General features: G+C 41.6%; 1 protein-coding gene across 1 annotated transcript; it reads left to right on the top strand.

Annotated features, from left to right (window-relative positions):
- The first annotated feature begins 9 nt into the window (after nt 1-9).
- Nucleotides 10-27,940, top strand: st3gal4 (ST3 beta-galactoside alpha-2,3-sialyltransferase 4). Its single transcript, XM_054795029.1, has 11 exons — nt 10-202; nt 6,117-6,190; nt 10,958-11,039; nt 11,323-11,412; nt 15,230-15,327; nt 15,436-15,496; nt 17,297-17,392; nt 20,754-20,943; nt 21,177-21,314; nt 27,267-27,419; nt 27,497-27,940. The coding sequence occupies exons 2-11, from the start codon at nt 6,175-6,177 to the stop codon at nt 27,584-27,586; spliced, it is 1,014 nt and encodes a 337-aa protein (XP_054651004.1). The 5' UTR covers nt 10-202; nt 6,117-6,174; the 3' UTR covers nt 27,587-27,940.

Raw genomic sequence — 27,940 nt, 5'->3', positions numbered from 1 at the left:
GGAGGAGGAGTGGATGTGGAGCCAAGCTTACCCCGCTATGTGGCTGCGGCCGGCGGACTACACGGCTGTCAGTCGGGCCAGCGGTTAGCCAGCCGGTAGGGGCTCCTCGTTTCGGGAATGTCTTGAGCCACTCAGTCCCCGCAACGCTAGCCGGACAAGAGCCCCTCTTGTAGGATTAACTATTTTCTGTCGGTCCTCTCGGGTGAGTATAAAGGCTAAATGTTTCATTTAGCTAGTCGTCTCATGTTCCGTCTATTAGAGTCATTTCTCTCATTTATGTGCTTAGACATATTGTACACACACGATGATATCTGTCAGGGTTAGCCTAATATTTCCTGGATGTGTCTTAATTACAAACAGATGTGATGACTAGCATTGATTCTGTGAGAAACATGCAGCCTGTGTTTTAATTTTATTTTATTTACTGACGGTTTTCATCGCTGCCTGCAAACAAAGCAAAGGTGAGCCTTCCATGTGCATTGTTTTGATTGCTACCTGTGCATCACGTGTTCGATGTGACCTATAGCAACTAGTGATGGCTTGGGGAACCTTCATGAAGCACTGAAGCTTTCCTACAAATTGGTTCTGTACTCATTAAATATCTTCCTAAAATGTCTTCAAGGATGGAAGGTCTGGCATCAATACAATAGTATAGCAATACAAAGTGTGTGCTGTTCTTTGATCTTTCCACCAAAGAAAGATTACATATCTTATCTGCTAAAGTTGACTCTTTATACCAGTGGTCCCCAACCTTTTTTGACCCACGGACCGGCTTGAGTTCCCACAAATCTGTCTTATTTATGATGTATTGTGTAAAACTAAGACATGACAAACATCAAATTAAAAGCACCAAATGAATGCCGACCCACCATCCACCAGTTCAAGTTCCAGCCAAGTTTTGCCAGAGAGATTATTACATCGCTGTTTGACGCGTGTAGTAAAAGGCAGTGCGCTAGCATGAATTAACTTGAGACAAATGTGCACATTAGCACTCAATAAGTCATCAAAACTTACCTTTGTGCATCCTCACATAGTATCAGCATTTGAGACCAAATACAGTATGAGGTGAAAGAAAAATGGAAAAAATACACTAGTAGTCTATCTGTGCGGCATGAGATAAAGTTAGCACACACACACACACAATGGACATGCGTCAAGTGAGACGGATGTAACAGAGAGAATCCGTCCACTTTTCAAAATAAAACATAAAAAAAAGAAATAATGGAAATTATTTTTTCTTTCTGTGCGGCCCGGTACCAAATGACCCACGGCCCGGTACCGGGCCGCGGCCCGGGGTTTGGGGACCACTGCGTTATACCATTAAGTTTCTTTATACCAATAAATAATATTATCGTGGCCCCTTGATGACCATGTATGTCACATTCATATTTTTGTCCGGAGCAAGGGAAAAAAAGGATTTTTTAAGGAAGACACCAGAAACGCAAAGCTCATGTATCCATCCATTCATTTTCTATGCCGCTTATTCTCACTAGGGTCGCGGGGGTATACAGGAGCCTATCCCAGCTGACTTCGGGCGACAGGCGGGGTACACCCTGGACTGGTCACCAGCCAATGGCAGGGCACATACAGTATAGACAAACAACCATTCACGCCTGTGGACAATTTAGAGTCACCAATTAAGCTAACATGCATGTTTTTCGAATGTGGGACTAAAACGGACTACCCGGAGAAAACCCATGCACGCACGGGGGGAGAACATGCAAACTCCACACAGAGATGCCCAAGCGGAGATTCAAACCCAGGTCTTCCTGATCTCCTGACTATGTGGCCAACATGCTAACATGTATCCATATTGTAACATATTTAGTTTTTCATCCTCGTTTCTCGCTTTACAGCGTTACCTATTACGATGTTTTGTGGTTATGAACGTGCTCCTATAAATTAATTGAAAACCAAATTTTTGGTCGGAAACATTAGTCGCTCGAAAAGTAGTTACAGCACGCCGCAGCGGATGTTGATGAGCAGTTATGTAGCCAGCTTAAAACAATGGATGGATAGTTTTATGTTTACAATAAAAGAACTCCAGCTCACATGCTTAGAGGGCACTACCAGGAAGTAGTGAAATAGATGGTACTATCCCATGTTCTGATGGAAGTCATGCACAGCGATTGTGCATTGATCAGACAAATCTTAAGTAACTTTGATCAAATGTAGAATTACTACAGCTTCTGCTTGGACATTAGCAGTTGAACTCAGATGGGGAAAAAAACAGCAACACATCACGAGTGAGTGGCGCAGGGAACACCAAGGTAGGTTGGATTGCAAGGTTTATAGTGTGTGTAAAGCACCTAATGTGCAGTTCCAATTCTGCCTCGCGCACTGCCACTTTCATATTACGTGTGTTATCATTCACAGTAGCGATGGCATAGTTCAGTCTGATTGACTTCTGGCTGACCCGTTGGTCAGCTTTCCTCTAAACGAGAAATATCGTTACACTTTAATCTCGCGAGATGTCGTGACACGTCTTTGTACGCTGCTGATGTTTAGACTTCAACACTTTAGACTTCAACCTAGTGAAACACTTGGAAGATGGCAGACCTGCAGACCAAACAGGGCCACAGACCTCTGTTATTATTTTATTTTTGGTTAAGTAAAGTTCCTTATTGCCTGACAGGCAGCATGTATAGTTCCAGTTGTAGCCCTGCTCCCCAATGGAATTTCACAGTGAAGGCATGTGTTGCCAAACGGGAGACTTTAACGACAGGTGAAGGTCTTCAACAGTGAGCTTTCTTAGACCACCATCTCAGCCACGCGGGGAGAAAGTTGAAACTCTCAAGCAAAATGAGTAAATTCCCATGGAATCCTTTTACCAGAGTCACTTCCTGCGTAGCTTCCTGAATCATCCGTAATGACTACAGTGTGTGACTACAATCTGGTGGGAAGCGCAGATCTGATGCCACTTCCCAAATACTAATTCACTCTTTTGTCTAATCACAGCTATGTGTCACGTTTAAGGGCTTGCTTTCTTTTCAGCGCTGCCATTTTAGTGCTTTAACAAAGATGGCGCCCTCCGTGGCAGACGTCTCTGTGACACTCTCCCGTGTTTTTCTATTTTTTGCTATTTTATTGTTCATTTGGGACATTCAACACACTCGCGCAGTACATTACAACAGAGAGACACTTTTGAACATCGGCAGGGTTCACCATGGACTTTCATTTAGCCTCTCAGACTTTGCCTTTCTTCTGCGCCGGGAGAACGCAGCAGCCTGCGGGCCTGGTGAGCTGAATCCCTGGCGAGCAAAGCATCCGAGGCGTAAACGAGGCAAGCGGGCCGGCCTGCATGCTAGGCTAAAAGCTAGAGCGACTAGGCCACCGCTACCAAGCCTGCTGCTAGCCAACTTCCACTCCCTCGAAAACAAGATGGACGAACTAAGAGCAAGGATTACAGCTCATCGTGAGATCAGGGAATGCTGTGTCCTATGAATGAAATGGTGTCCTATGGTGTTCTATGGTGTCCTATGGTGAAATGCAGACCTTTTTATTTACCTCGTGAGTTTAGCGCTGTGTATTTAACTGCTGTTTACGTCCCACCACGAGCTAACACTGCTAACGCACTAGGCCTCCTGCATGGCATTGATAAACACGAGACCAAACACCCAGACGCTGTATTCATTATATCTGGCGATTTCAACCACTGTAACCTCAGGACTGTCCTCCCCAAATATTACCAGCATGTGAGCTTTCCCACAAGGGAAAATAACATCCTGGACCAAGTCTACAGCAACATGAAAGGTGCACTTGAAGGCCGACCACATCTCTATATTCCTTTATCCAACATACAGACAACTTCTTAAAAAAGCTCCCCCTGTAAGTATAGCAGTTAAAGTGTGGAATTAAGAAACTGATCAAGTACTTCAGGACTGCTTTGGCTGCACAAACTGGGATGTGTTTAAAACTGCAGCGGGGAGGGAAGATTGTACTGTTGATTTGAATGAATATGCTTCTGCTGTTACTGGCTACATTAGCACATGTATAGAGACTGTTACCACCACCAAGTATTACAGAAAATACCCTAACCAAAAACAGTGGATGAACTGTGATGTAAAGGCTAAGCTACGTGCTCGTTCGACTGCATTTGTCATGGGCCCCACTGAGGACTACAAAAAGGCCAGATATGACCTGAGGAGGTCCATACGAGAGGCCAAAAAACAGTACAGACAGAAGCTGGAGGGCTACTATTCCACCTCAGACCCTCGGCGCATGTGGCCGGGGCTCCAGCACATCACAGACTATCGACAGCGGAGTAGCATAGCCACGTCCAGCCAAACCACACTTCCAGATGAGCTGAATGAGTTCTATGCCCGCTTTGACACCCAAACTCCTGATGAGCAGAGAGGGTGGCTGAACTTGGGGAGCACACAGGACTCACCTCTCATGGTGACATCAGCTGATGTGCGCAGGGTTCTGAACAAAACAAACCCACGAAAAGCAGCAGGCCCAGACAACATCTCAGGCCGTGCACTTCGGGTTTGCTCATCAGAGCTAGCTGATGTGCTTGCTGACATATTTAACCTGTCGCTTGCACAAGCATCTGTACCGACCTGCTTTAAGTCCACCACCATAGTGCCCGTACCCAAGAAGAGCAACGTGAACTGCTTGAATGACTATCGCCCTATAGCACTCACTCCTATTGTTATGAAGTGCTTTGAAAGGATAGTCATGACCCACATCAAAAAGAGCATCTCGGCGGCAACTGTGGACCCTCTACAGTTTGCATTTTGCCAGAACCGGTCCACGGATGATGCAGTCAACACTGCCATCCACACAGCCCTTTCTCACCTACAGGGCCAGGACACATATGTCAGAATGCTATTTATAGACTATAGCTCTGCTTTTAATACAGTCAGCCCCCACAAACTCACAGATAAGCTCCTCATACTTGGCCTGTCTCCCTCCCTCTGTAACTGGGTGTTTAACTTTCTCACAGGCAGGCCCCAGTCAGTCAGAGTCCACAATCGCACATCCAGCTCTAGAATTGTGAGCACTGGGACCCCACAGGGGTGTGTGCTGAGTCCGCTCCTCTACACGCTCTTCACCTACGATTGCGTGGCCTCCCAGAACAACACCAGCATCATTAAATTTGCGGATGACACTACAGTCATCGGACTGATCACTGGTGGTGTTGAAACATCATACAGAAGAGAGGTGGCGGACCTCATAGCTTAGTGTCGTGATGACAATATCCTTCTCAATACAGATAAGACTAAAGAGATGATCATCGACCCAAGAACAAGGGAAAAGGAGCCGCATAGGCCCCTGTTTATTGATGAGACTGAGGTGGAGTGGGTGAAAACCTTCAAGTTCCTTGGCACACACATCAGCGAGGACCTCACCTGGTCTCACAACACCCAACAAATTCTGAAGAAGTCCCAAAGGAGACTGTACTTCCTGAGAAGACTGAGGAAATTTGGCATGTCCACCACAATCCTGAGTTGCTTCTACAGATGCACTATCGAAAGTGTCCTTACCGCCTCCATCACTGTTTGGTACGGTAACTGTACAACACGTGATAGGAAGGCACTCCAGCGGGTGATCAAGACCTCACAGAACATTGTTGGGGCAGCCCTCCCCTCACTGCAAGACATTTATAAATCTAGAGTCCTACGCAGAACACACAACCTCATCAAGGACAGCACACATCCACAACACTCATTATTCACACTCCTACCGTCAGGCAGACGCTACAGGAGTTTGAAGTCCAGGACCACAAGGCTGGCAAACAGCTTTTACCCACAGGCCATCAGGCTTCTCAACGAAGCACTCACACACGCCGCACGCAACACACACTCATAGCACTTTATTTATTTATTTACTTATTTATTTACTTATTTATTTGTGTTAATGTCTCTTTTTGTTGTTGCTTAATTTATTGGTATATATGTTTATGTTTCTTATTCTTATTCTTTCTTGTGTTTTCTTTCTTTTCTTGGGAGAATGAACAGAATAAGATTTTCATTGCATGGTATAACTGCTGTTTTACCATGCACATGACAATAAAACTCTCTTGAATCTTGAATCTTGAATCTTAATCCAATTCCATTTGCATCTGTCTGACTCTTTTCTTGCCTTCTTTCCTGCTCTGACTTTTTAACTAGAGAGCTAGAGAAGCCCGGATCAATTGTCCGCTCCCCAAGAGAGACAGAGACACTGGAAATGACCGAGAGAAAAGGTAAAAATACTTACCTCTTATTGGCCGATCGGATGCTTTCCTGCTTGTTAACATTTTAAAACAGGGGCTTTTTAATGTGTGGCCCCCAAAATCTTCTGGGGTCTCCTGCTTTGAAAACCGCTGTCTTAAAGCATCTTCTTCATGCGTGTTTGCGGTATTTACATTAGAAATACACTTTATTGACCAAAGTATTGGCACACCTGGCCTACAGGAAATAGAAACCTGAACAAATATCCCATGGGAGGACTTTGTGTAAGATTTTCGGAGCGTGTCTTTCCAAATATTTCTGAGGTGAGATGTCACTGATGTTGGATCTGAAAGAGGTTCATCCCATAGGAGCAAGTTCAAGTTCAAACTCTGGCCCGGCATTCCTGCATGGGTCTTGCTTTACTCACTCGGGCAGAATCATGCTGGGCCTTGTGGAAGTATGCAGTTGCAGAAACCAATCAGGCGTGTCTCTGATCTTGATTTATTTTCATCTAGCTTGTTTTTCTGTGACAAACCATCAACCCCTTGAATTTATTTTAGCTGCTATAGCTGTTGCAGCTATCGAATATTTTAGTAATTGAGTATTCTACTAATTAGATTAATTAGATATAATTAGATTAATCGAGTAATCGGATAAAACTAGAGATGCTCCGATCGGGGCTTTATGCTGCCGATCACATTGATTACTGTACATTTTTAAATGTATTTACAGTATGATGAGTGCTATTGGCCAGTGGTGCCGTGTAGGGGAGAAAAGTTAAGACAATTCCAAAATAGGTAATTATTAAAAAATAAAAACGGCGGCCCAACGTAATACATTTTTTTCATGGGGCCAAGAATTCCTGGTTGCACCCCAGCTATTTGATCTGAAAAGGAACCATAAAATCACCTTAATTTAGGAAAAACGTACTTCTTTTTCCGGAGAACATATCAAGAGAACATACATGACTCGTGAAACTTACAGAGACTTTGGATCAATGTTCCCCCTAATTTTTCTAGTGTCTGAGCAAACACACAAACGGCCTGAGCATTCCTTGGACCTCTGTGAGCGCCGTCAGACACCTGTCCAAAACCTGACAACTATCCCGGGGCATAGGTTCCCAAAATAGCTTGCAATAAGTGAAATCCGCGAGGTAGCCTACTTTGTTTGTTTGCAATGATTATATATGTTTTGAGGCTGTAAAACCCCTCACCATACACTCTCAAAGTTCAAATTTAGTTTGAATTTCAATGATCAACCAACTAGGTTGGACACAAGAAATTATTAAGTGACTCACGCGTACTTCACTCCTCTGACTGTGCGGCTGTAGTGTTTTTGTATTCTTGTTAAAACATATTGCTCCTGCCGTCATCCTCATCGTCATCCTACTCCTTGAACCTTGAAGATTCCTACTCCTTGAAGATTCATTTAGCCGGTGAGCTTCTTCTTCTATAGTTTATTGGCGGTTAGCAAGCAGTCAACACTTTCTATGGCTCAACAAGAGATAGGTCTGGCACATTCAGCATCTTACAATCTTACGTTACTGGTCTTCTTCTGTTACAGCAGGTGTCAGACAGCACTACAGAGCGTTGTCTCCACTTATAGGAGTATTAATAGGTGACACTCTGCTGTATGAAAAAAATCTCTTCACAATAAAAGCACAAGACCCGTGATCCTCTGAAAACGGGCCCATGGCCCAATTTTGGGTCGCGACTCACTGATATGAGCCACAAATGAAGCAATCAGAGTTGGTTTTCTTTGTTGCTTGTTAGAGAAGCAGCACATCCCTTCTCTATTTCTGTTTCTCTGCATCCTCTGTTGGACCTTCTGTTGGACTTGGCTTCTTTGCATAAGGTCACACCCATTTCCTCCGCTATCTTCATCCGAGACAAAAGTCGACACACTGCAGTGCCATGTGATTCAGTTAATTGCCAGGGATCTTCTTTCCTTTGGTTTCTTCTTTTTCTTTGGCACTCTCTGACATGAGATCCTCAGACATGACAGTGGGATAAAGGATTACGTGAAGATGTCCAGGACGGGAAATAAATGTAAGATCCTCGCAGCATTTTTTGTGTACACCATCTTGATAAATTATTATTTAGTGTTGGTCTGCAGAAAACAGCAGCATTTATTTCCCCATCACTACGAATAGTGTGCATGCGTCAGAGCTATTACTCAATTGCTCATATTACCAAGACTTTTTGGACAATTCTATGCAAGATCCTTGTCAAAACACCTTTGGGATGCATTAAAACACCTACATCTCACTGACCTCTGACCTCATAAATGATCGTCTAAAGAATAATGCTACTGAGCTCATTTTTTCCCTTACTGAGCTTTCTTACTTGTCACCTCTGTTCGCTCATCACCATGTGCGTGCGAGGCAGGACGCCTGAAAGAAGAGTGACACTTCCTGAAACTCTGCAACATTGGCATGTTCACGCCGCGGTAGTTTTATTGTATTTGATATTTTTTGTCGGGTACAGAGCCAAGAGGGTGAAGGCGAAAGCTAACATCATGAGCTGATGGCGGCTGATGGCTGAATGGCTGTCCTCTTTTATTTTGTCTGTTGGTAATAGTCGGCTGCTTGGCCCGGAAACATCTGAGGCCAGCACATAAAAAGTTCAACAATTTCTACGCAAAGCAATGTGCATTCAAGCGCTTTGTTTAGTTGGGTGTTGGTTTGCTTTAAAATGATATAGAAATTAAAAATATAAAAAAAAATATACATATAAATTAATTCTAAAAATAATATACACTTTATATACAGCAGAATCTTGGTTAGCGTCATTAATTCGTGCCACAAGGTCCAACCGAAACGGACGCTAACTCAGTCAAATAAATAACGTCAATCCAATCAGTTCCGGAAAGCCAAACATGTTAGCACAAAACACGTTTTTATAGTTTAACAATCATAGTTTTAAATACAGTAAATTCCAAATGCATATAAATACAAATGAATAATGAATAAAAAAGATATATGAACAAGGTTACCTTTTAGATTCTTGACGTGCGTGTCCCCCGTTTTTCCAAGAGTTACAGTGGTGTGAAAAAGTGTTCCCGCTTCTTGATTTTTTTTTTATTTGCATGTTTGTCACACTTAAATGTTCCAGATCATCAATCAAATTTAAATATTAGTCAATGACAACACAACTGAACACAAAATGCAGTTTTTAAATGAAACTTTTTATTATTTTGGGGAAAAAAAAGCTACATGGCCCTGTGTGAAAAAGTGATTGCCCCCTAAACCTAACGACTGGTTGGGCCACCCTTAGAAGCAACAACTGCAGTCAAGCGTTTGCGATAACTTGCTATTTTGACCAACTCATCTTTGCAGAATTGTTGTCATTCAGCCACAATGGAGGGTTTTCCAGCATGAAGCGCCTTTTTAAGGTCATGCCACAGCATCTCAATAGGATTCAGGTCAGGACTTGGACTAGGCCACTCCAAAGTCTTCATTTTAGTTTTCTTCAGCCATTCAGAGGTGGACTTGCTGGTGTGTTTTGGATCATTGTCCTGCTGCAGAACCCAAGTTGGTTTCAGCTTGAGGTCACCAACAGATGGCCGGACATTCACTTCAGCAGAATTCATGCTTCCACTTATCACAGCAAGTCTTCCAGGTCCTGAAGCAGCAAAACAGCCCCAGACCACCACACTACCACCACCATATTTTACTGTTGGTATGATGTTCTTTTTTTCTGAAATGCGATGTTACTTTTACACCAAATGTATAGGGACAAGCATCTTCCAAAGAGTTCAACTTTTATATCAGACCACAGAATATTTTCCCAAAAGTCTTGGCGAACCTTAATATTCAGCAGTGTTTTTGGTCTTGGAACTCTGCCATGCAGGCCGTTTTTGCCCAGTGTCTTTCTTATGGTGGAGTCATGAACACTGACCTTAACTGAGGCAAGTGAGGCCTGCAGTTCTTTGAATGTTGTTGTGGGGTCGACTCTCAGATGAGTCGACGCTGCACTCTTGGGGTCATTTTGGTTGACCAGCCCCTCCGGGGAAGGTTCATCACTGTTCTATGTTTTGGCCATTTGTGGATAATAGCTCTCACTGTGGTTTGCTGCAGTCCCAAATCTTTTGAAATAGCTTTATAACCTTTTCCACATTGACAGATCTCAATTAATCTCAGTTACGTTATGGTTTAACGGGAGGGCGTCGGGGGCAAATCACTTTTTAACACAGGGCCATGTAGTTTGGATTTTTGTTTCTCCCTTAATAATAAAAACTTTCATTTAAACTTCATTTTGTGTTCAGTTGTGCTGTCATTGACTAATATTTAAACTTGTTTGGTGATCTGAAACATTCAAGTGTGATGAACATGCAAAAAAAAAAAAAAAAAAGAAGTGGGGCAAACACTTTCACTTTCATACCACTGTATTTCTTGAATTCAAGATTCTAGGTGTTTCTCACCTCAGTAACCCAAAATGGATGCAAAGAAAGTTTCAAGTGCCAGCCATTTGATAAAGAAGGTGAAAAACACTATTGAATTGAATTGAATGTTTTGTACTGCTTGTGGCTGGAGAATAAAATGTGGCATATATATTTTTGGAAGGATTTTTGTCACCTTAGTAGCTCTTTTTCATTATTATTATTTTTTGTTATCCGCCCTGCTTGCTTATCAGCAGGGACCGGAAAGGGCTGTGACCATACTGATGTCTTGAGATAATGTTGCGACTTCATACTCCTACCCGTCTGGGTACTATTGTCAACAATTCTGTTTTTTTTTTATTTATTTTTTTTACAGCATCAAAAGTTATAAACACCCTTTTTTTCTTTCTTGACTACAGCATGGTGCCTTAGGCTTCTACCAGTTATCTTCTTCTTCATCTCCTTTGTCACCTACTATTGTTCCTATGCCATCATTCAGAGGTAAACACACACACACGCATGCGCATGCACACACACACACACACACACACACACACATACTCCTATTGAGTTCACCCCAAAAACATGCCCACTCATTAGTTCTTTGTCTATAAAGTGCTGATGAATCCCTAAAGGTGAAGGAGTCCATCAAATTCAAACTGCTGGTCAATTAGACCCAGACCTACATTTTTTGCACTTTTTCAGACTTCTGGAGCCAGTTGTGTGTGTGTGTTCTCACTTTCACACCCGTGGCGGCAATTGTCCGTGTTTCTGTCTCTTTCAGCTACGCAGGCACCAGCAAGTCTGTCAACAGCAGCAAGTCTCTGTGCGGCGGCTGGCTGACGCAGAAGAAGTGGGAGAGCCTAGACTTCAAGTGCGTCACTGCTTTGTTTTTAACTGGGGAAGCAAGTGTGTATAAGTTATTAGGGAGAGTGGGACACAAGAACGTAAAGGTGTTTGGTTCTTTCAAATTAGGTTTATTGTAGAGATATTTGCGTTCTTACCGATCATTACCGATACCGATACAGGCAACAGCACTTCTCTCAAACTAATGTTGTGTAATGAACATATTATGCTTAAAGCTATAGCTTTATACTATACTATAAATAAACAATGCTATAAATGAACACTGTTTGTACAAAATAATATACAGTGGATCCCTGCACATTCGCAATTTGTCGCTTGTGACCCCACAAATTTGCAAATTTTTGGTAACAAACAACCACGACTGCCGAAACTAATTGCCAATGTATAGAAAACCCTGCGACGATGCGACGAGCAGCTGTGGCCTGCGACACTATAGAGCAACACGCTCGCATGGAACACGAGTCTCCTGGATGGCTGTCAGATTTGGAGGGAATTTTGGGGTATCAAAGTAGTTCAGAGGAGAAAAAGCGGACGGTATGCACTATCATGAGATTTTGATATCTGCTACACCAAGTGTTCATCGAGTACTCTTGCTAGTATTGGAGATAAACCTACGTAAATGTCCGTGTAAACTTTCCCGATATGTTTACTCTGGTGCCAACAACTTCCCATGCCGCTGCTTTTTTGTTCATATGTCAAATATTAATATACATTATTTTTTCCTCCTTGTTTACAGTACCTGCGAGTGAGCATTGAATAGCATCCTGTGTGCTCATTGGTCGGTCAATGAAACTTCTGCTGATTGGTCCTCGTCTGGGCGTTTAACATGCACAAATTTTGCGTGTCGATTGAGACTCCCGATAATCACCCACACAGGTTCCACTTAAAATGAATAGGGTAGAAGCAATGTCGCCTCCCTTGTGTAGAGCGCAATGGTTGGTAATCATATCTAAATATATGAAAATTCAAGTATTAGCTTCGTTTTTGTCACGAATCCGTTTCAGAAGGTCCGAAAACTGAAACATACGTAAACCTAGAAAATGGTTTCCCTAGGAAATAATGTAAATCCAATTATCTGCTTCAAACATCCGAAAAATAGTCACAAAAAAAGATGAGCCATGTGTCAAAAGACATTTTTATTGCCGTCTCAATTCCTCGTGGATTTTTGGTATTTGCTGGTTTGCTGCACAACACCCCCCCTTTCCAACCCCCACCCCCATGGCATAACCAGTGCTTTATAGTCATTGCAAATTGCATATTTACAATTCAAAGGCGAAAATTGGAAATATTTTCAGGTTGCGGACATACTGAGCTTGTTGCGGCAGAAAACCGATACCAATACGATCCGAAATCTCATTTTATTTAGATTGGCTTGCTTTTGTGCATGATAAAATTGCATTATTATGTTATCACTGCTCAGTTATGTGCCTGTGTGCCATTTATTTCTCAGTTTGCTCAGCTGAACACTCACAAGCCGCTGAATTAGGTACACCCGCACATGCCAAGGATGTCCAAAGTGGAGCTGAAAAGGGCCACTTGCCCGCAGCTTTTCTTTTTTTTTTTTTTTTTTTGTGGCCCACGGCAAGAACAAATTGAAACACTGCAAGTCACAAGATATCACAGGAATGCTAATAACTATTTGCTTGGTGGAAAAAGTTTTGGAAACCCCTGGTCTGGGGGCTATCCAATAACTAGAGCTGTATGCCACGTTGTTAAAAAAAAAACAACTACCATGTACTTGTACTCTGATGCCACTGTATGCATTTCACACATAAACACCGTTTCTACTCTCAGCAAAAATGCTTTTGTTTATGCTCCCATTTTTCATGAGCTGAACGGAAAGATCTAAAACTTTTTCTAACAAAAATGTCAATCTCTCTCAAATATTGTTCACAAATCTGTCTAAATCCGTGTGAGTATTCATCATTCCTAATCTATCCACCTCGCAATGGTGGCATATCAAGATGCTGATAAGACAGCGTGATTATTGCACAGGTGTGCCGTAGGTTGGCCACAATAGAAGATGTTAAACCAGACCCGATAGGAGAAAAATAATAACTACAAAACGGCAAATCTGGACGAGACGCTGGGCTTCACTGTGTGTGTGCACTGCGCCATCTTGTATAGGTCTACTGTTAAACACACACCTCATTTTCAATTCTTTATAACACACCAAAGAGGCTGGATTTGTATCAAAATAGGCTGTTTATAACGAAAACAAATACATTCTATGTAAAAAATGTATGCTCAGCAGCAGCGGTCGACACCCCCCTCCGTGTAGCCAAAATGGTATAGTCTTGACCACATTTTCAGACACTTCCGATTCGAATCGTCAAATAGTCTACTATTCTAAGATATCCCTACAGCAGCCGATATTTTGGTTTGGAATATTTGAAATGTAATATGTCACAAAAGCTTCCCAATCGAGTCCATACTTTATGAATATGTTCTTTACTGCACAACCTTTGGTACCGTGACAAAAATACCTGCGTGGATGTTAAGCAAACCACTATTTTTTGGTCCGGACTAGAGTCACTCACCATTCTAGATAAAAAAAAAAAATGAAGCAAATTAAGTTTTTCGTATGCTTTACATGCTTTATTTTCCATCTGTGGTCTATCACAGAATGTTTCAAGGCCATTGTCTGTTTTTTTTTTATTCTGCACATCTGCCTTTTCACCATTTAAAACTCCCAGATTCCTAGTCGTCTTACATGCACGAAGTGCACTGTTAGTTGTGAAGTGCCTTTACAGTCACAGGGTGGCCCTCCAGGCAGTCAACAGTGACATTTTGCCTAATTAAACCCCTCCCCAGAGACCTGTCTCCACCTACGATGGAGTGCTGGCCAGCACATGAGGCTAGTAAATGTCTGCTAGCGTCTCTTGTTGAAAGACAGTAAGGTCATAAACAGCTGGAGTCCACCGTCAGTCCACACGGGCAGACAACAACAGTTTCACACCAAAATACGACCTGCCACCTGTGTCTTGTACCTGGGGGCCTCTGTGAATGTTAGCCTTTCATTTTCCCTCTACTCATGCCAACGAGAGGATTGCAATGCACTTGAATGACATACTGTAAATGGGAACGGGTGGTTGTACTTGTCTTGTTTTACCTGCCTAATAGATACCAGAAACATCGTGCTGGGTTAAAAGCGTCACCCGACCACATTGGGATGTTTTCCACATTGCCAGAGTGCCGTTTTTATTGTCTGTTGTGCTTTCGTTCCTCATTCTTGTTGATTTGTAAAATACACTCAACAAAAATATAAATACTACCATTTTTCACAAGCTAAATTCAAAGATCTAAAACGTATCTCTCTCAAATATTGTTCACAAATCTGTCTAAACTCCGAAATATGCAGTTGAGCTGTATTGGAGGATCTCGGGGGAGTCCAAAAGGCTGTCAGGATCTTCTGTGACCACCGTTTACCTCAAATATTAATTAATTATTGACCTATAAAATAAATGATAATATCTCTTAATGGTTTAATTAATCCTGAACATGCATATGAGTCAAACTGGAGCACATCACAAAGTACAATTCACAATTTTGCATGTCCAAAAAGGAGCAAGGCTTATTTAATCCTACCCCTCATCAGTTTCACATCAGTTGCAATACATTTATTCACCTCTTGTTTTTCAGGTGTACTAAAAAACGAAAGCATCACAAACTTTCATTTTGATTGCACAAAACAGCACAAACGTAGCACTAACAAATGAGACTATTTGACCAGAGTTTTGAGTGGGTTGGGGGGCCAACTTCACTCAGGGAGAACCCAAGTAATGAGCAGTGGTGTAATATCTGTTCTGTTATTTCTCATGCAGGATTAGCAGACAGACGCAGCTCTTTCTAAAACTGGATGATTTCTTCTGGCGGAAACATATGTCAAACCTGGCGCTACCTTATGGCATAAAGGGCAGTGGTACGTTTATATTCCCTCATCGCTAGTATTGTTTATTTCTGTGCTGTAATCAAGACAGATCAGCTTTTCAAAGCACCTTGCATTTTAAACTCTCCTCTTCCCTCACAGAGCCGCAGCTACTGAAAGTTCTTGCAAAAACAAATTATCAGGTGCTGGCCAGCATAGACACGTAAGTGAAAGTGAAAACCCATGGTGTTACCCTTCTGTTCCAGAACCGCTACACATAAGAGGGGGAAAATTGGGTAAAACATGCAACTTGACTGTGTTGCCTGCTCTGTTTTGATTCTGACACCACTTGTTGGTGCTGGTAATATACCCCAAAGTTTGGTCGGTTAAAAAAAGTCAAGCAAAACATATTTTTTTATTGGCCTGTGGCACGTTCTGAAAATATAGTTTCACAAGAACACACACAAAAAAAAAACGACGGCAAAAATGGAAAAATCTGCAGTAATTTGACATGAAAAAGGTCAAAATATTTAGAATAAAACATTGTAATCTAACAAGAAAAAGTTACAATTTTACAAGAATAACTATCAAAAATCCCATTATAGTTGAAATATTAAAGAAAAAATACTTTATTTTTTACAAGTCAGAATATTGTGAATAACAAAAAAAAACAACAAATAAAGCTGTAATTTTTGGAAAATTAGGTTGCTGAAAAAGTTATAATGTTACAAGAATAAAGTCAAAATATAATGAGTCATAATATAAGTTATCATGGCGAGAAGATTTACAAGGAGAAAGCTGAAATAGTTGGAAAATTAAGAAAAAAAAGCAGAAATGGAAACAAAATCCAATCCCATCCATTTTTCAGCACCGGCCATTTTAGACCGTTTTTTCAAGGCACACAGAATATTGTGTTCTATGGCTATATAAACATGTTTGTTTCTACCTTTTTCTGGTCTTTAGTAATCAGCAGTAGAACAAAAGCAAGTTACATTTCAAGCATAACTTTCCCTTTGACACAAATATTTTTTTGCTTTTGTGACGGCTCAAATATCTAAACAACTATACCAAAACATAAACAACACAAAAAAGGGTTGTTTACATCAAAATAATTTATTTACAAATGTAACAACATGAACTAGTTACAATTTTCACACTTTGAACTCCATGTGTGCATGCATGTGCACACGTACTGTATGCGCATGTGTGCGTGTGTGTGCATGCCTTAAAATGTCCCAACAATGCATAACCTTCTGCACAATCCACATCTCCATGGTCTTCCACTTCCTCCTTCCGTCAAGTGTGTTTTTACATGCAAAAGATCCATGACAAGCTCTTAACAGATGCACTTCTGCCACTTTGTGGCCGTTTGTATGGCTTAAAACGCCTCTAAAAGTGACATCTATTAGTGTGCAGTTGCGTCATCACCTCTTTTTGCCTCTTGCGCAAAAAAACTTAAATTGGGATTGGGCGTTCGGGTTGATAAAAAAAGTATAAATATGCCTTTGGTATTGAATGAGTTAAAAGAAAAAGGTCATAATTATTTTTAGAAGTTGTATAATCACAGGAAAGAAATGAAACAAAGTTGTAATTTTTGGAAAATTAGGTTGAGGAAAAAGTTATAATATTATGGGAATAAAGTCAAAATATGGGAAGGAAGTCATCATATTACAAAACGAAAATTGACTAAGATTATTTAAAAAGAAAGTTGAAATGTTTGGAAAATGAAAAAAAAAACAGCAAAAATGGGAGGGGGAAAGGTTAAAGAGTGAAGTTGGTATCGATAGACTTTTTCACCTACATTACAAAGCTGAGATAGTTTTTTTTCTTGAAATATGTATAAGTTAAGTATAAGTTGCAGCCTTTCACTTTTCATAATGTGGCCCTCGCTGGAAAAAGTTTGGACACCCCTGCCCGATGGGGTGTCCTCATTTTATGTCAAAACTTTGTTTTCTTTTTTTTTTTTTTTGTCTTAGGTTTCATAACAACGGATGACTGTGCGGTGTCCCCTCTTTTTTTTCAGCCTGGAATGCAGAACCTGTGTCGTCATAGGCAACGGCTTCGCCATTAAAAACACTTCCTTAGGAGGCATCATTAACAAATACGATGTGGTCATTCGGTAAGCAGCCTTTCTCCTGATAATTCCTCTAATCCACTCTATAATGCCAAACAATGATCTCTTCCATATTAAATAATGCAGAAAAAAGTAATCCCTCAGTAATCTCATCACAGTTGAGACTTAAAATCTCGTCTGGCCTCTGCAGTTAGCAATGTTTGGCTAAAAGGAAAGTGAGTTTTCCCCAAAGGAAAAAGTCAGAGAAAACATTTAGTGTCGTCAGGCGTGAAAGTGCAAGTTCAAATCTGACTTTATGGCCTTTGGAATGGACACACTGAGTTGTTCTAAGCCTCTTTCAAACAGACAGCTTGTTGGCGTGGCGACAATGCATCCCCCCAACCCTGTCAACGCGGCCCTGTCCCTCCCCTCTCTTCTACTCTTCTCCTCTGTGAAGGGAATGGTTCTATTGATGGTCAGGATTCATTGCAAGCCATCGAGTTGAGCAACATCTGACTTGTGTCATCAAAACACACCTTGATACTTTTAGGTAAGGTTGGGTAAGACTACCTTGTCTGATCTGATACAGGGCCCAAACTGGTGCTTAAAAAAAGGACAACATACACATTTTTCTGGAATTTTGTGACGTGCAAGTTAAACAGAATAGTAATTTAAATACTTAAATAATATAAATATAATTACAATTAATAACGATAAATAAATATATAATGAATAAGTAATACAATGACGAAAATGGAAAAAAATCACAACAAATTATAATTATTACAGCAAAATAAAATGCTAATTATATATATATATATATATATATATATATATATATACTTTTTGTCCTGTCCAGCCATTAAGGCAGATATTGTTGATCTAAATGCCCTTACGTGCTCAACAGATTTGCTCTGCCAGGGAAAAGTGTGAGATACACTTCCCCTGTTATACAGAATTTATTTGACTTTGATGTTTTGTTGTTAATGCAAATTTGGAGCAGCCGGGATAGAGAAGAAGATAAAAGAAAACGGGGGGGGTGCAGTGACAAGAGGGGGGCAATAAAGAGAGAGACAAGGACTACAGCAATTGCACGCAATTTTAATAACTATAATCAGATTGCCGACATCACCGTCGCTGTAATAAAACCAACAACATAACAACACCCTGGTTAACTAGAGTTATGGGGGAGTACGTAGGTACTGTGGGTGTGCATATGTACGTGTGTACAGGTATCTCTGTATGTGTGCATGTCTTCATGTTTATAAATGTGCGCAAATGTGTGAACGTGTAATTGTCACTGAGAATGCATGAAATGAGAGGGACTGCCTCCCACCACCCAGCAAGCTCCGCCCCACACAGCCAGGCTGAGCCCCCACCACCAAACAGCCGCTGGGCCCACAGGGGCGGGCAGAACCAAGACCAGCCCCCAAGAGCCAGCCTGGCCCGCCCCGGGCCACCTCATGCCCGACCCCCGACCACCCCGGCCAGGGATGAAGGATGCATCCCACGAGCAAGACCAAGCCTCACCCCATCACACAGCCCGGCCCCCTAGCAGCCACCGCGGCTCAGCCACTCCAAGCCCCCACGGCAACATGCAAGTCACCAGTACCACGGGCACCACCCCCTGGAGACTACCGGATCCCCCCAAGCGCGCAGATAATAAAATAAATACAAAATTCAGTGGATCCCTGAACATTTGCAATTTAGCATTCGGATTTTGGGTCAATAATGAAAAAAAAATTCTGGTGTATAAGCCGCACCCATTAAATTTTGAGGAAAAAACAGATTTGTTCTTATATAAGTCACACCGTTGTATAAGCCGCGCATAACACGTCATAAAGTGGCGTATTGTGGCAGAGTCCGTGCACAAGTCCGTGAGGACCAGTCAGCGCTTTATTTGACAGGAGCCAATCATTACACTGTCAACCCATTGGAAATTGCAGGAGGTCATTACTCAATGTAACAGTCTGACTCACGCAACTTAACACTCAAGCGTTTTACCTCAGAAATATAGAAACATGTCAAATGAGTATTCAGGTTGGTATTAAAGTGTATGTACATAAGTGCCTGCCAGTTGTATGTTACCAGTGCATGGCGTTTTTCAAAGAAAAAAAGAAAACACACTAACTTGAACAGAAAAAGCCGGCATACGAGAGGGAGAGAGCAAAATTGATAAGATAATGTAATTATGTGATAAATAGTAGACTTCTCGATGGCCAGTGGGGTGGCCGGAGAGTGACCAGGGGTGGTCACGGCCACCATGTAGCTCCGCCACTGCTTTTGTGCGAGCTCCCCGCACCATGACAGAGCAGTCCGAGCACAGTGAGGGGAAACTAGTGCTGTAGCTACGGAGCCGAATATCCGACCTCCAACGTGAAACTAACTTCACCACAGTAGACCGCGCACATGTCTGCATGATGGTGTTGCGTTTTCTTCTTCTTGCGGGAGTCGAGTGGCAACCAGCCTTGAGGTGCATTACCGCACCTACCGTGTTGGAGTGTGGCCCAGAGTTATGGACGTTACTTGTATACGGCAACCGGATCGGCCTGATCTTCTGGCGGAAGCCGATATTATCCGATCTTCAAAATACAGCGTATCGGCAGCCGATCCCAATCCTGAAGATCGGGATCCTGAAGACATCCCTTGCCTTGAGTCAAGCCTCGAGTAAAGACGTCATAGTCCAAGTCAAGTCTGGTCAAGTCACGTCCGAAGTCATAGGATTTAAATTTTTGTGTCCGTACAAGTCATTAGCACTGTTTAGTGTCTCCCAAATAACCAGCCATTATAACAATGTGACAGTCTATTGCATTTGACAAATACAATGAATACATATTGAATTTTTATTTTTTGAATGAAATAAGACCAGTGTGTCTCAGAAAAGAGTGCTGACATAGCATTCGGGATTTAGCCAGTACACAGAAATGTCATCCACACATTCAACGTTTGTTCTTAAACCTGATTGGATGTTGATTGAGCCATTCAATGACTGGAACTGTCGTAATAATGATCACGTTGGTTGAATACTTTGAATGGGGACACTTTTTTACTTGACACATTCCCTGAGAATCTCAAGCATTTTCAAGTCATCAGACTAAAGTCCAGGTAAAGTCCCGAGTCCAAGTCGAGTTTGACGATATTGTCAAGTCGAGTTGAAAGTCATTAAAATTGTGACTGATCCAAGTCCACACCTCTGGTTTGAAGGATGTACGTATACAAGTAGGGCGGTACACAATACTGTTTATGGTTGTATCTTAACTGAAATACTTTGCATGTTGCAGTATTTGTATTACTCCAAGAGATCTTGCAGAAAAATCCAATCATTTATCCAGAAACTTAGTATGGTCCAAATGAAGGAAGATATGGGAGGAAAGGTCCGTCAGTGTGAATGTGACCATGTGATTATACCTCCAAATCCCTTCCCCAGGTTGAACGACTCTCCCGTGAGGGGGTACGAGGAAGACGTCGGCAACAAGACCACCATGAGGTTCTTCTACCCTGAGTCGGCCTCCTTCAATCCAGGCTTGAACAACGAGCCCGGCACCCTGATGGTCTTCGTGCCTTTTAAGCAACAAGATTTGCGGTGGCTGAAGGAGATCCTCTACAATGAGAAGAGGGTACAGGAATAATGCAAATGTGTACATGCATTTTCCCATCATGGAGCCATGTAGAACTCTGGCCTGCTCTAACAGTTGCAGGGTCATTAACTGCTAATTACTGTATGGACACGGAGACGCCGTTAGCCATGAGGGAGTTACTGTACTGGCTTGTCCTGCAAATTGCTTTCTTCTGTGCTCCTTCCTGGTTGACTAACAGTATCTTTCCATCTGTTTACGTTATGCACCCCTAGATCAGGAAAGGCTTCTGGAAGCCCCCTCCCCAAATCTGGCTGGGTGACGTCGGTCAAATCCGGGTGCTGGACCCGCACTTTTTGCACCAGACAGCGGAGAAGCTGCTCCGGATCCCCCTGAACCCCAAGAGCAAACAGGTGAGCAAGCACCTCCGCTTCTTTTACGTGGACAACCAACAGGGCTGCAGGCGGGGGGAGTGAAATCATGGCTCCAATTAACTGTGGCCGTCTGGAATTCGTAAGCACTGTTTCTCCTGCTGGGAATCATTTGTGTTGTTTGTTCCCATTTTCTCCCCTTTTGCCCCCTTCACCGCCTCCCACTCACATGCTAATGAGGCTGGCTGGAGCATCCGCCGAGCAGCCATGACTCCTTGACTGATAAACACTCCACTCGGTTAATAGTCTTTTGTGGGGAGGAGGCAATTACTGCAGATTATGAGGAAGATGCTGTTCTGCTTGTCATCTCATTACAAGATAAAGCCCCTCATGTCTTCAAGGCCACAGCAGTGAATCTCTTGGGAAATAATTGCTAGCACTGTTTCCATTTCAACCATAAGCTTTTTTGTTTTGAACGAAGGGCCGGCTTACTAGTATTGCGAAAGGCTGGTTGTTCTGTTCAGGAAACAAAGAAATCACTTCGGAAACTCTGAAGCGCTCTCGATTGTGACAAGGAGGAAACATGACGTAGGACATTTTTGCAGCGAGTCATTGATCTGTTTTCACTTGAAAACTTGGACCACTTCTCTCGCTCTCTTTGGCTTACAAGCCTGGACTTTGAAACACTTTTTTTTTCTCCACATCAATAACCTCTTCTATCTCATGGGTGCTTGTGTGCTTGGTGGAGCCGAGATTTGTTTTGGTTCTGCCTGGTTAGGCTTGCCAAAGCCCCTTTTTGTCAAAGAATGGGAGGCGGTTAGCCCGAACAAGTGGACGGTGCAAGAGAGGAGCGCAGCACAGACTTTATGGAGAACAGGAAGCACGACCAAGATGGAGAGCTGCTAATGGAGACACAACCCTTGGCTGCAGGCAGTTAACGTTGAGGTGTTGACTAGTTTTAAGCTTCATAAAGTTTAATCACCCCAACCATGGCCAGGTTACACACAAACTACTTCTGGGGGGCGTGAGCTAATGGAGAATCCAGCACATTTGGGGGGTTTTTTGTTGTTTTTTTTAACCACAGCTCCTTCCTTAATTTCTCAGTAAATAATGCATGAATCACAATTGTATATGCAGCAGATGGCCCGTCAAAAGTTTGGAGACACCTTGTCATCCACTAGCATGAAAAAACTGTGTCCAAACGAAACTGAAACTGGAACAGAAATGTCATGTAAAAAAACCCAACAATTTTCCCTTGCTTTTGCTCATTTGCTGTCTAAAGAACGCTTGTGCAAAATTCTGAGCTGAATTGAGAATATCTCCCAAATTCCAATCCAATTCCATGAATCTTAGCATGAATGCTGAGCAGCATTCACGCATGAAATCCACACTACAGTCGTCCTTCGTTTATAGCGGTTAATTGGTTTCAGACCTGGCCACGTTAAATGAATTTCCGCAATATAGGATTCAATGTTAATAAATGGAATATTTTTGTAGTTACAGCATTGAAAACCTGTTTCTGACTTTCTAAGTAAAGTTTTTAACATTAATAGAGCCCTGTAGACATGACATAAGACCCCTATAGTCACCTTTACACTCCTGTTGTTCATTGACCGCCAACTAGTGAGCATACAAGCGAGCAAGCTAGTGAGCTAGCAAGCTGACCAGTTAGCCTTGACTATATTTCTTCTAAACTTAAGAATCCAAAAACCTATCACTTCTACACAGAATGGGAGGAGAACTTTTTTTCACTCTATCATGTCGGTCATGCTGCTGACTTCATGACTTCATGCAGTGTTAAGGTAACATAATGTAAAGTAATGCACAGTCACTGTATTGGACTGATACAATACTCTTATTAAATAGTATGAATTAGACATACAGTATATCCATAAGTTCAAAAGGCAAACATCAACAATCAGGATTGTACACAATAAAGTGTACAATAAAGGCCTCTCATTATGGGCGTCACATATGATTTTATGAGTTATATCTCAAACCACAGTCACTTGATAAAGATTTTGACAACATCAAAACAAGACCCACTGAGGAGAATACAAAGAAGCAGCCATTTTCAAGGCTTTTGTTGAAAAAAATAGTACTAATAGAGCATGATACAACGCTAATGTCAGGGTCAAAATGTTGCCATCATTTAATTTAATCATTTAACTGTGCAGGGCATTTTTTAAGCAACATTTTAACTGTCAAAGAAGTGTTAAAGAAAGACTTTTTGTTGACTTGGTCATATTGTACTGAGCAGCCAGGACATGGCATGGACCACTTTGGTCACTACGCTAAAGCTGTGTCGCTCCATTTCAGGTTCTATGGCCATCTATGGCAACATAGTTTCATAGTTTTTTGGTCGGTTTCCAAATGTTCCAGCTTCTTTACTTTTCTTCTTCTTTTAAAATGATCTAGTTATGATAAAAGTGGTGCTAAACACACTTTTTTTTTTTTTTTTCAAACAAGCTTGTAGTTTTACATCACGCTTTCACCAGGTCCTGTGGGGAAGTTTCCGCATCGGGAATTGAGATCAGCTCGCACGTTTGTCATTTTGCCTCGTGTCACGATGGATTCATGAGCTCGGACAGGTGTTAGACACTAGTATTAGTCACTTTAACACAATAATCTCTGTCTTCTGACAATGCCCGAGCAATACTTTCTATACCAAAACATACAGTGGTGTGAAAAAGTGTTTCCTTCCTTCCTGATTTCTTGTTTTTTTAGCATGTTTGTCACACTTGAATGTTTCAGATCACTAAACAAATTGAAATATTAGTCAATGACAACACAACTGAACACAAAATGCAGTTTTTAAATTAAACCTTTTATTATTAAGGGAGAAAAAAAATCCAAACCTACATGGGCCTGTGTGAAAAAAGTGATTGCCCTCCCTTTGTTAAAACATAACTGTGATTAATTGAGATCGATCACTGTGGAAAAGGTGGCCAGCCAACCAAAATGACCCGGAGAGTGCAGCGACAACTCATCCAAGAAGTCACAAAAGACCCCACACAACATGTTCAACAACAAAGAACAAGGTAAGTGTTCATGACTCCACCATAAGAAAGACACTGGGCAAAACGGTCAGCATGGCAGAGTTCCAAGACCAAAAGCACTGCTGAACAATAAGAACATTAAGGCTCGTCTTAGTTTTGACAGAAAACATCTTGATGAAAATACTCTGGTCTGACGAGACAAAAGTTGAACTTTTTCAAAAGGTGTGTGAACATCATACCAACTGTAAAATATGGTGGTAGTAGTGTGATGGTCTGAGGCTGTCTTGCTGCTTCAGGACCTGGAAGACTTGCTGTGATAAATTGAACCATGAATTCTGCTGAAGGAGAATGTCCGCCCATCTGTCTGGCCTCAAGCTGAAACCAACTTGGGTTCTGCAGCAGGAATATGATCCAAAACACACCAGCAAGTCCACCTCTGAATGGCTGAAGATAAACCAAATGAAGACTTTGGAGTGGCCTAGTCAAAGTCCTGACGTCAATCCTATTGAGATGCTGTGGCATGACCTTAAAAAGGCGCTTCATGCTGGAAAACCTTCCATTGTGGCTGAATGACAACAATTCTGCAAAATTCCTCCACAGCGCTCTAAGAGACTCATTGCAAATTATCTCAAATGCTTGATTGCAGTTGTTGCTGCTAAGGGTGGCCCAACCAGTTATTAGGTTTAGGGGGCAATCACTTTTTCACACAGGGCCATGTAGCTTTGGATTTTTTTTCTCCCTTAATAATAAAAAGTGTCATTTAAAAACTGCATTTTGTGTTCGGTTGTGTTGTCAATAACTAATATCTAATTTTGTTTGATGATCTGAAACATTTAAGTGTGACAAACATGCAAAAAAAAAAAAAAAGAAATCAGGAAGTGTGCAAACACTTTTTCATACCACTTTTTATAAGCCAAGTTCACACACACCCAATGATCACAATGACAAGCACATCTAAGGGGATGTGCCCATGATGACCTTTATCTTAATTGACAACGTTTTATAGTTTGCGTGAGGAAAAACAGCAATATGTTTATCTTGCGTCTAGGCATTATTATTTAGTAGTCAGTTGTTTTTAAACAATATAAAATCACTTAAAATTTAAAAAAAAGTTTATTTGTCTCATTTAAATACATCCAGTAGTCATAATCTCAAGTGTGCAAGTGAGGGAAGTACCAAGAGGACCTTACAATGTTTGCTGGCCTTCGTTGCCATCTAGTGGCGTAGTGCCGTACTGCACCATACGACCTAAATGAAGTGTTCAGCTCCACACAATGTGGACGCCATTGGATATTATCTCTTCATAGTATGCCCGTCCCTCAGAGGCTGATGCTGTAATGCAAGTTATAGTTGATAAGATGTTGAAATACGTATAGGGTAATCCCTCGCCACTTTGTGCTTTGAATTTCGGAGCTTCACTCTATCACAAAAATTTTCAAAAATATATTAATAGATCATGCTGTTTCCTGGTTGAATACAGTTTATTATTTGTTCAAAAATATACATTCAAAGACGTTGTGATGTTATGTGGTATTCTACACCGGTCACTAGGCTAACAGTGCAGTGGCTAACCGTGCTAAAACAGGAATTACTGTATATACAGTGGTGTGAAAAAGTATTTGCTCCCTTCCTGATTTCTTATTTTTTGCATGTTTGTCACTTCAGATCATCAAAGAAATTTTAATATTAGTCAATGACAACACAACTGAACACAAAATGCAGTTTTTAAATGAAACTTTTTATTGTAAAGGGAGAAAAAAATTCCAAAGCTACATGGCCCTGTGTGAAAAAGTGATTGCCCCCTAAACCTAATAACTAGTTGGCCCACCCTTAGCAGCAACAACTGCAATCAAGAGCTTGCCATCACTTGCAATGAGTCTCTTACAACGCAGTGGAGGAATTTTGGCCCACTCAGCTGAACCCAAGTTGGTTTCAGCTTGAGGACACCAACAGACGGCCAGACATTCTGCTTCAGCAGAATTTATGCTTCCATTTATCACAGCAAGTCTTTAAGGACCTGATGCAGAAAAACAGCCCCAGACCATCACACTACCACCACCATATTTTACTGTTGGCATGATGTTCTTTTTCTGAAATGCGGTGTTACTTTTACACCAGATGTAATGGGACACACACTTTCCTAAAAGTTCAACTTTTATCTCGTCAGACCACAGAGTATTTTCCCAAAGGTCTTGGGGATCATCAAGACGTTTTCTGCCAAAATTTAAACAAGCCTTCATGTTCTTTTTGTTAAGCAGTGGTTTTGGTTTTGTAACTCTGCCATGCAGGCCGTGTCTTTCTTAGGGTGGAGTCATGAACACTGACCTTAACTGAGGCAAGTGAGGCCTGCAGTTTTTTGGATGTTGTTGTGGGGTCTTTTGTGACCTCTTGGATGAGCCGCCGCTGCACTCTTGGGGTCATTTTGGTTGGCCAGCCACTCCTGGGAAGGTTCACCACTGTTCCATGTTTTGGCCATTTGTGGCTAATGGCTCTCACTGTGGTTGGCTGGACTCCCAAAGCTTTAGAAATGGCTTTGTAACCTTTTCCACTTGAACTCAAGTGTGATGAGTTATGTTTTAACATCACTTTTTCACACAGGGCCATGTAGGTTAGATTTTTTTTTCTCCTTGAATAATAAAAGGTTTCATTTAAAAATTGCATATTGTGTTCACTTGTGTTGTCACTGACTAATATTTAAATTTGTTTGATCTGAAACAAAAAAAAAACTCAGGAAAGGGGCAAAGACGTTTTCCCCACCACTTTGATTTGTTGGGCATTGTGCGCTTAATGGTGACGACCCATCACTCTTTATTTTTATTAGTGTTGACGTGAGTGGTGTTGTGTGCCCCTGGCATATAGAGGCTAAAGCCAATGACAGATGCCATGGAACATCATGTGAAAATGATACTCTTCCAACATACTGTAGCTGCTGTTAACTTTTCTCTTTAAACTTTACCCTAAACTTCAGCTTTACAGATGCCATTTTTTTTTCCAGAACCCGGTGCATCCCACCACAGGCATCCTCGCCATCTTCGTTGCCCTCAACTACTGCGACGTGGTCCACATAGCAGGCTTTGGCTACCCAAACTCCAAGAACATCAAGCACCCCATCCATTACTATGGCTATGACACCATGAAATCCATGAAGGTAAGTCAAGGCAGCTCTTAAAGCGACACACACACAAGCCAGCTTTTAATTGTTGTTGAACCTGTTTTGATTTGCAGGGCTCTAATCATGACCTCAATCGTGAAGCGGAAGCCTTAAAAAGACTGGAGGACTCAGGTGCCATCTTGTACTTGCACCCACATTCATGATGGTTTTTCCACGTTTTTAACTGAGGTCATGAAGCAGCCAAGTGCAGGCAGGCAAAAAAAAAAAAGAGACCTTTCCACTTTAAAAGCAATGTCCTGCACTCTTATCTTTTTCTATGCATCAAACTGTTCTCTCAATCACGCTTTAATTGCATTCTAACTACAAAAATCGGATAAACAGACCACACAACACACTCCAAAATATTCCAAACCTGGCTTGCTAGTACTTTTGCATTTCTTATTTATTGAGTTTTTTCAAAAGCAAACTGGTGATACTGGTATCACTGGATGTTTCTGTTGTACAGAATGAAAAACGTTTTTAAAATAATAATAAAAAAAGTTAACTTTTTTTGTGCA

Source organism: Dunckerocampus dactyliophorus, chromosome 12 (genome assembly GCF_027744805.1).
Source record: "Dunckerocampus dactyliophorus isolate RoL2022-P2 chromosome 12, RoL_Ddac_1.1, whole genome shotgun sequence".
NCBI lineage: Eukaryota > Metazoa > Chordata > Actinopteri > Syngnathiformes > Syngnathidae > Dunckerocampus > Dunckerocampus dactyliophorus.
Note: the sequence above shows the minus strand (reverse complement) of the source record. Positions and strands in the feature narration are given on the sequence as shown.

What these genes read in the sequence shown, in the direction of transcription:
- st3gal4 (XM_054795029.1), top strand. An exon ending in TCCTATGCCATCATTCAGAG is followed by an intron (nt 11,040 to 11,322) that starts GTAAACACACAC and finishes TGTCTCTTTCAG; the next exon opens with CTACGCAGGCACCAGCAAGT. An exon ending in TCCTCTACAATGAGAAGAGG is followed by an intron (nt 20,944 to 21,176) that starts GTACAGGAATAA and finishes ATGCACCCCTAG; the next exon opens with ATCAGGAAAGGCTTCTGGAA.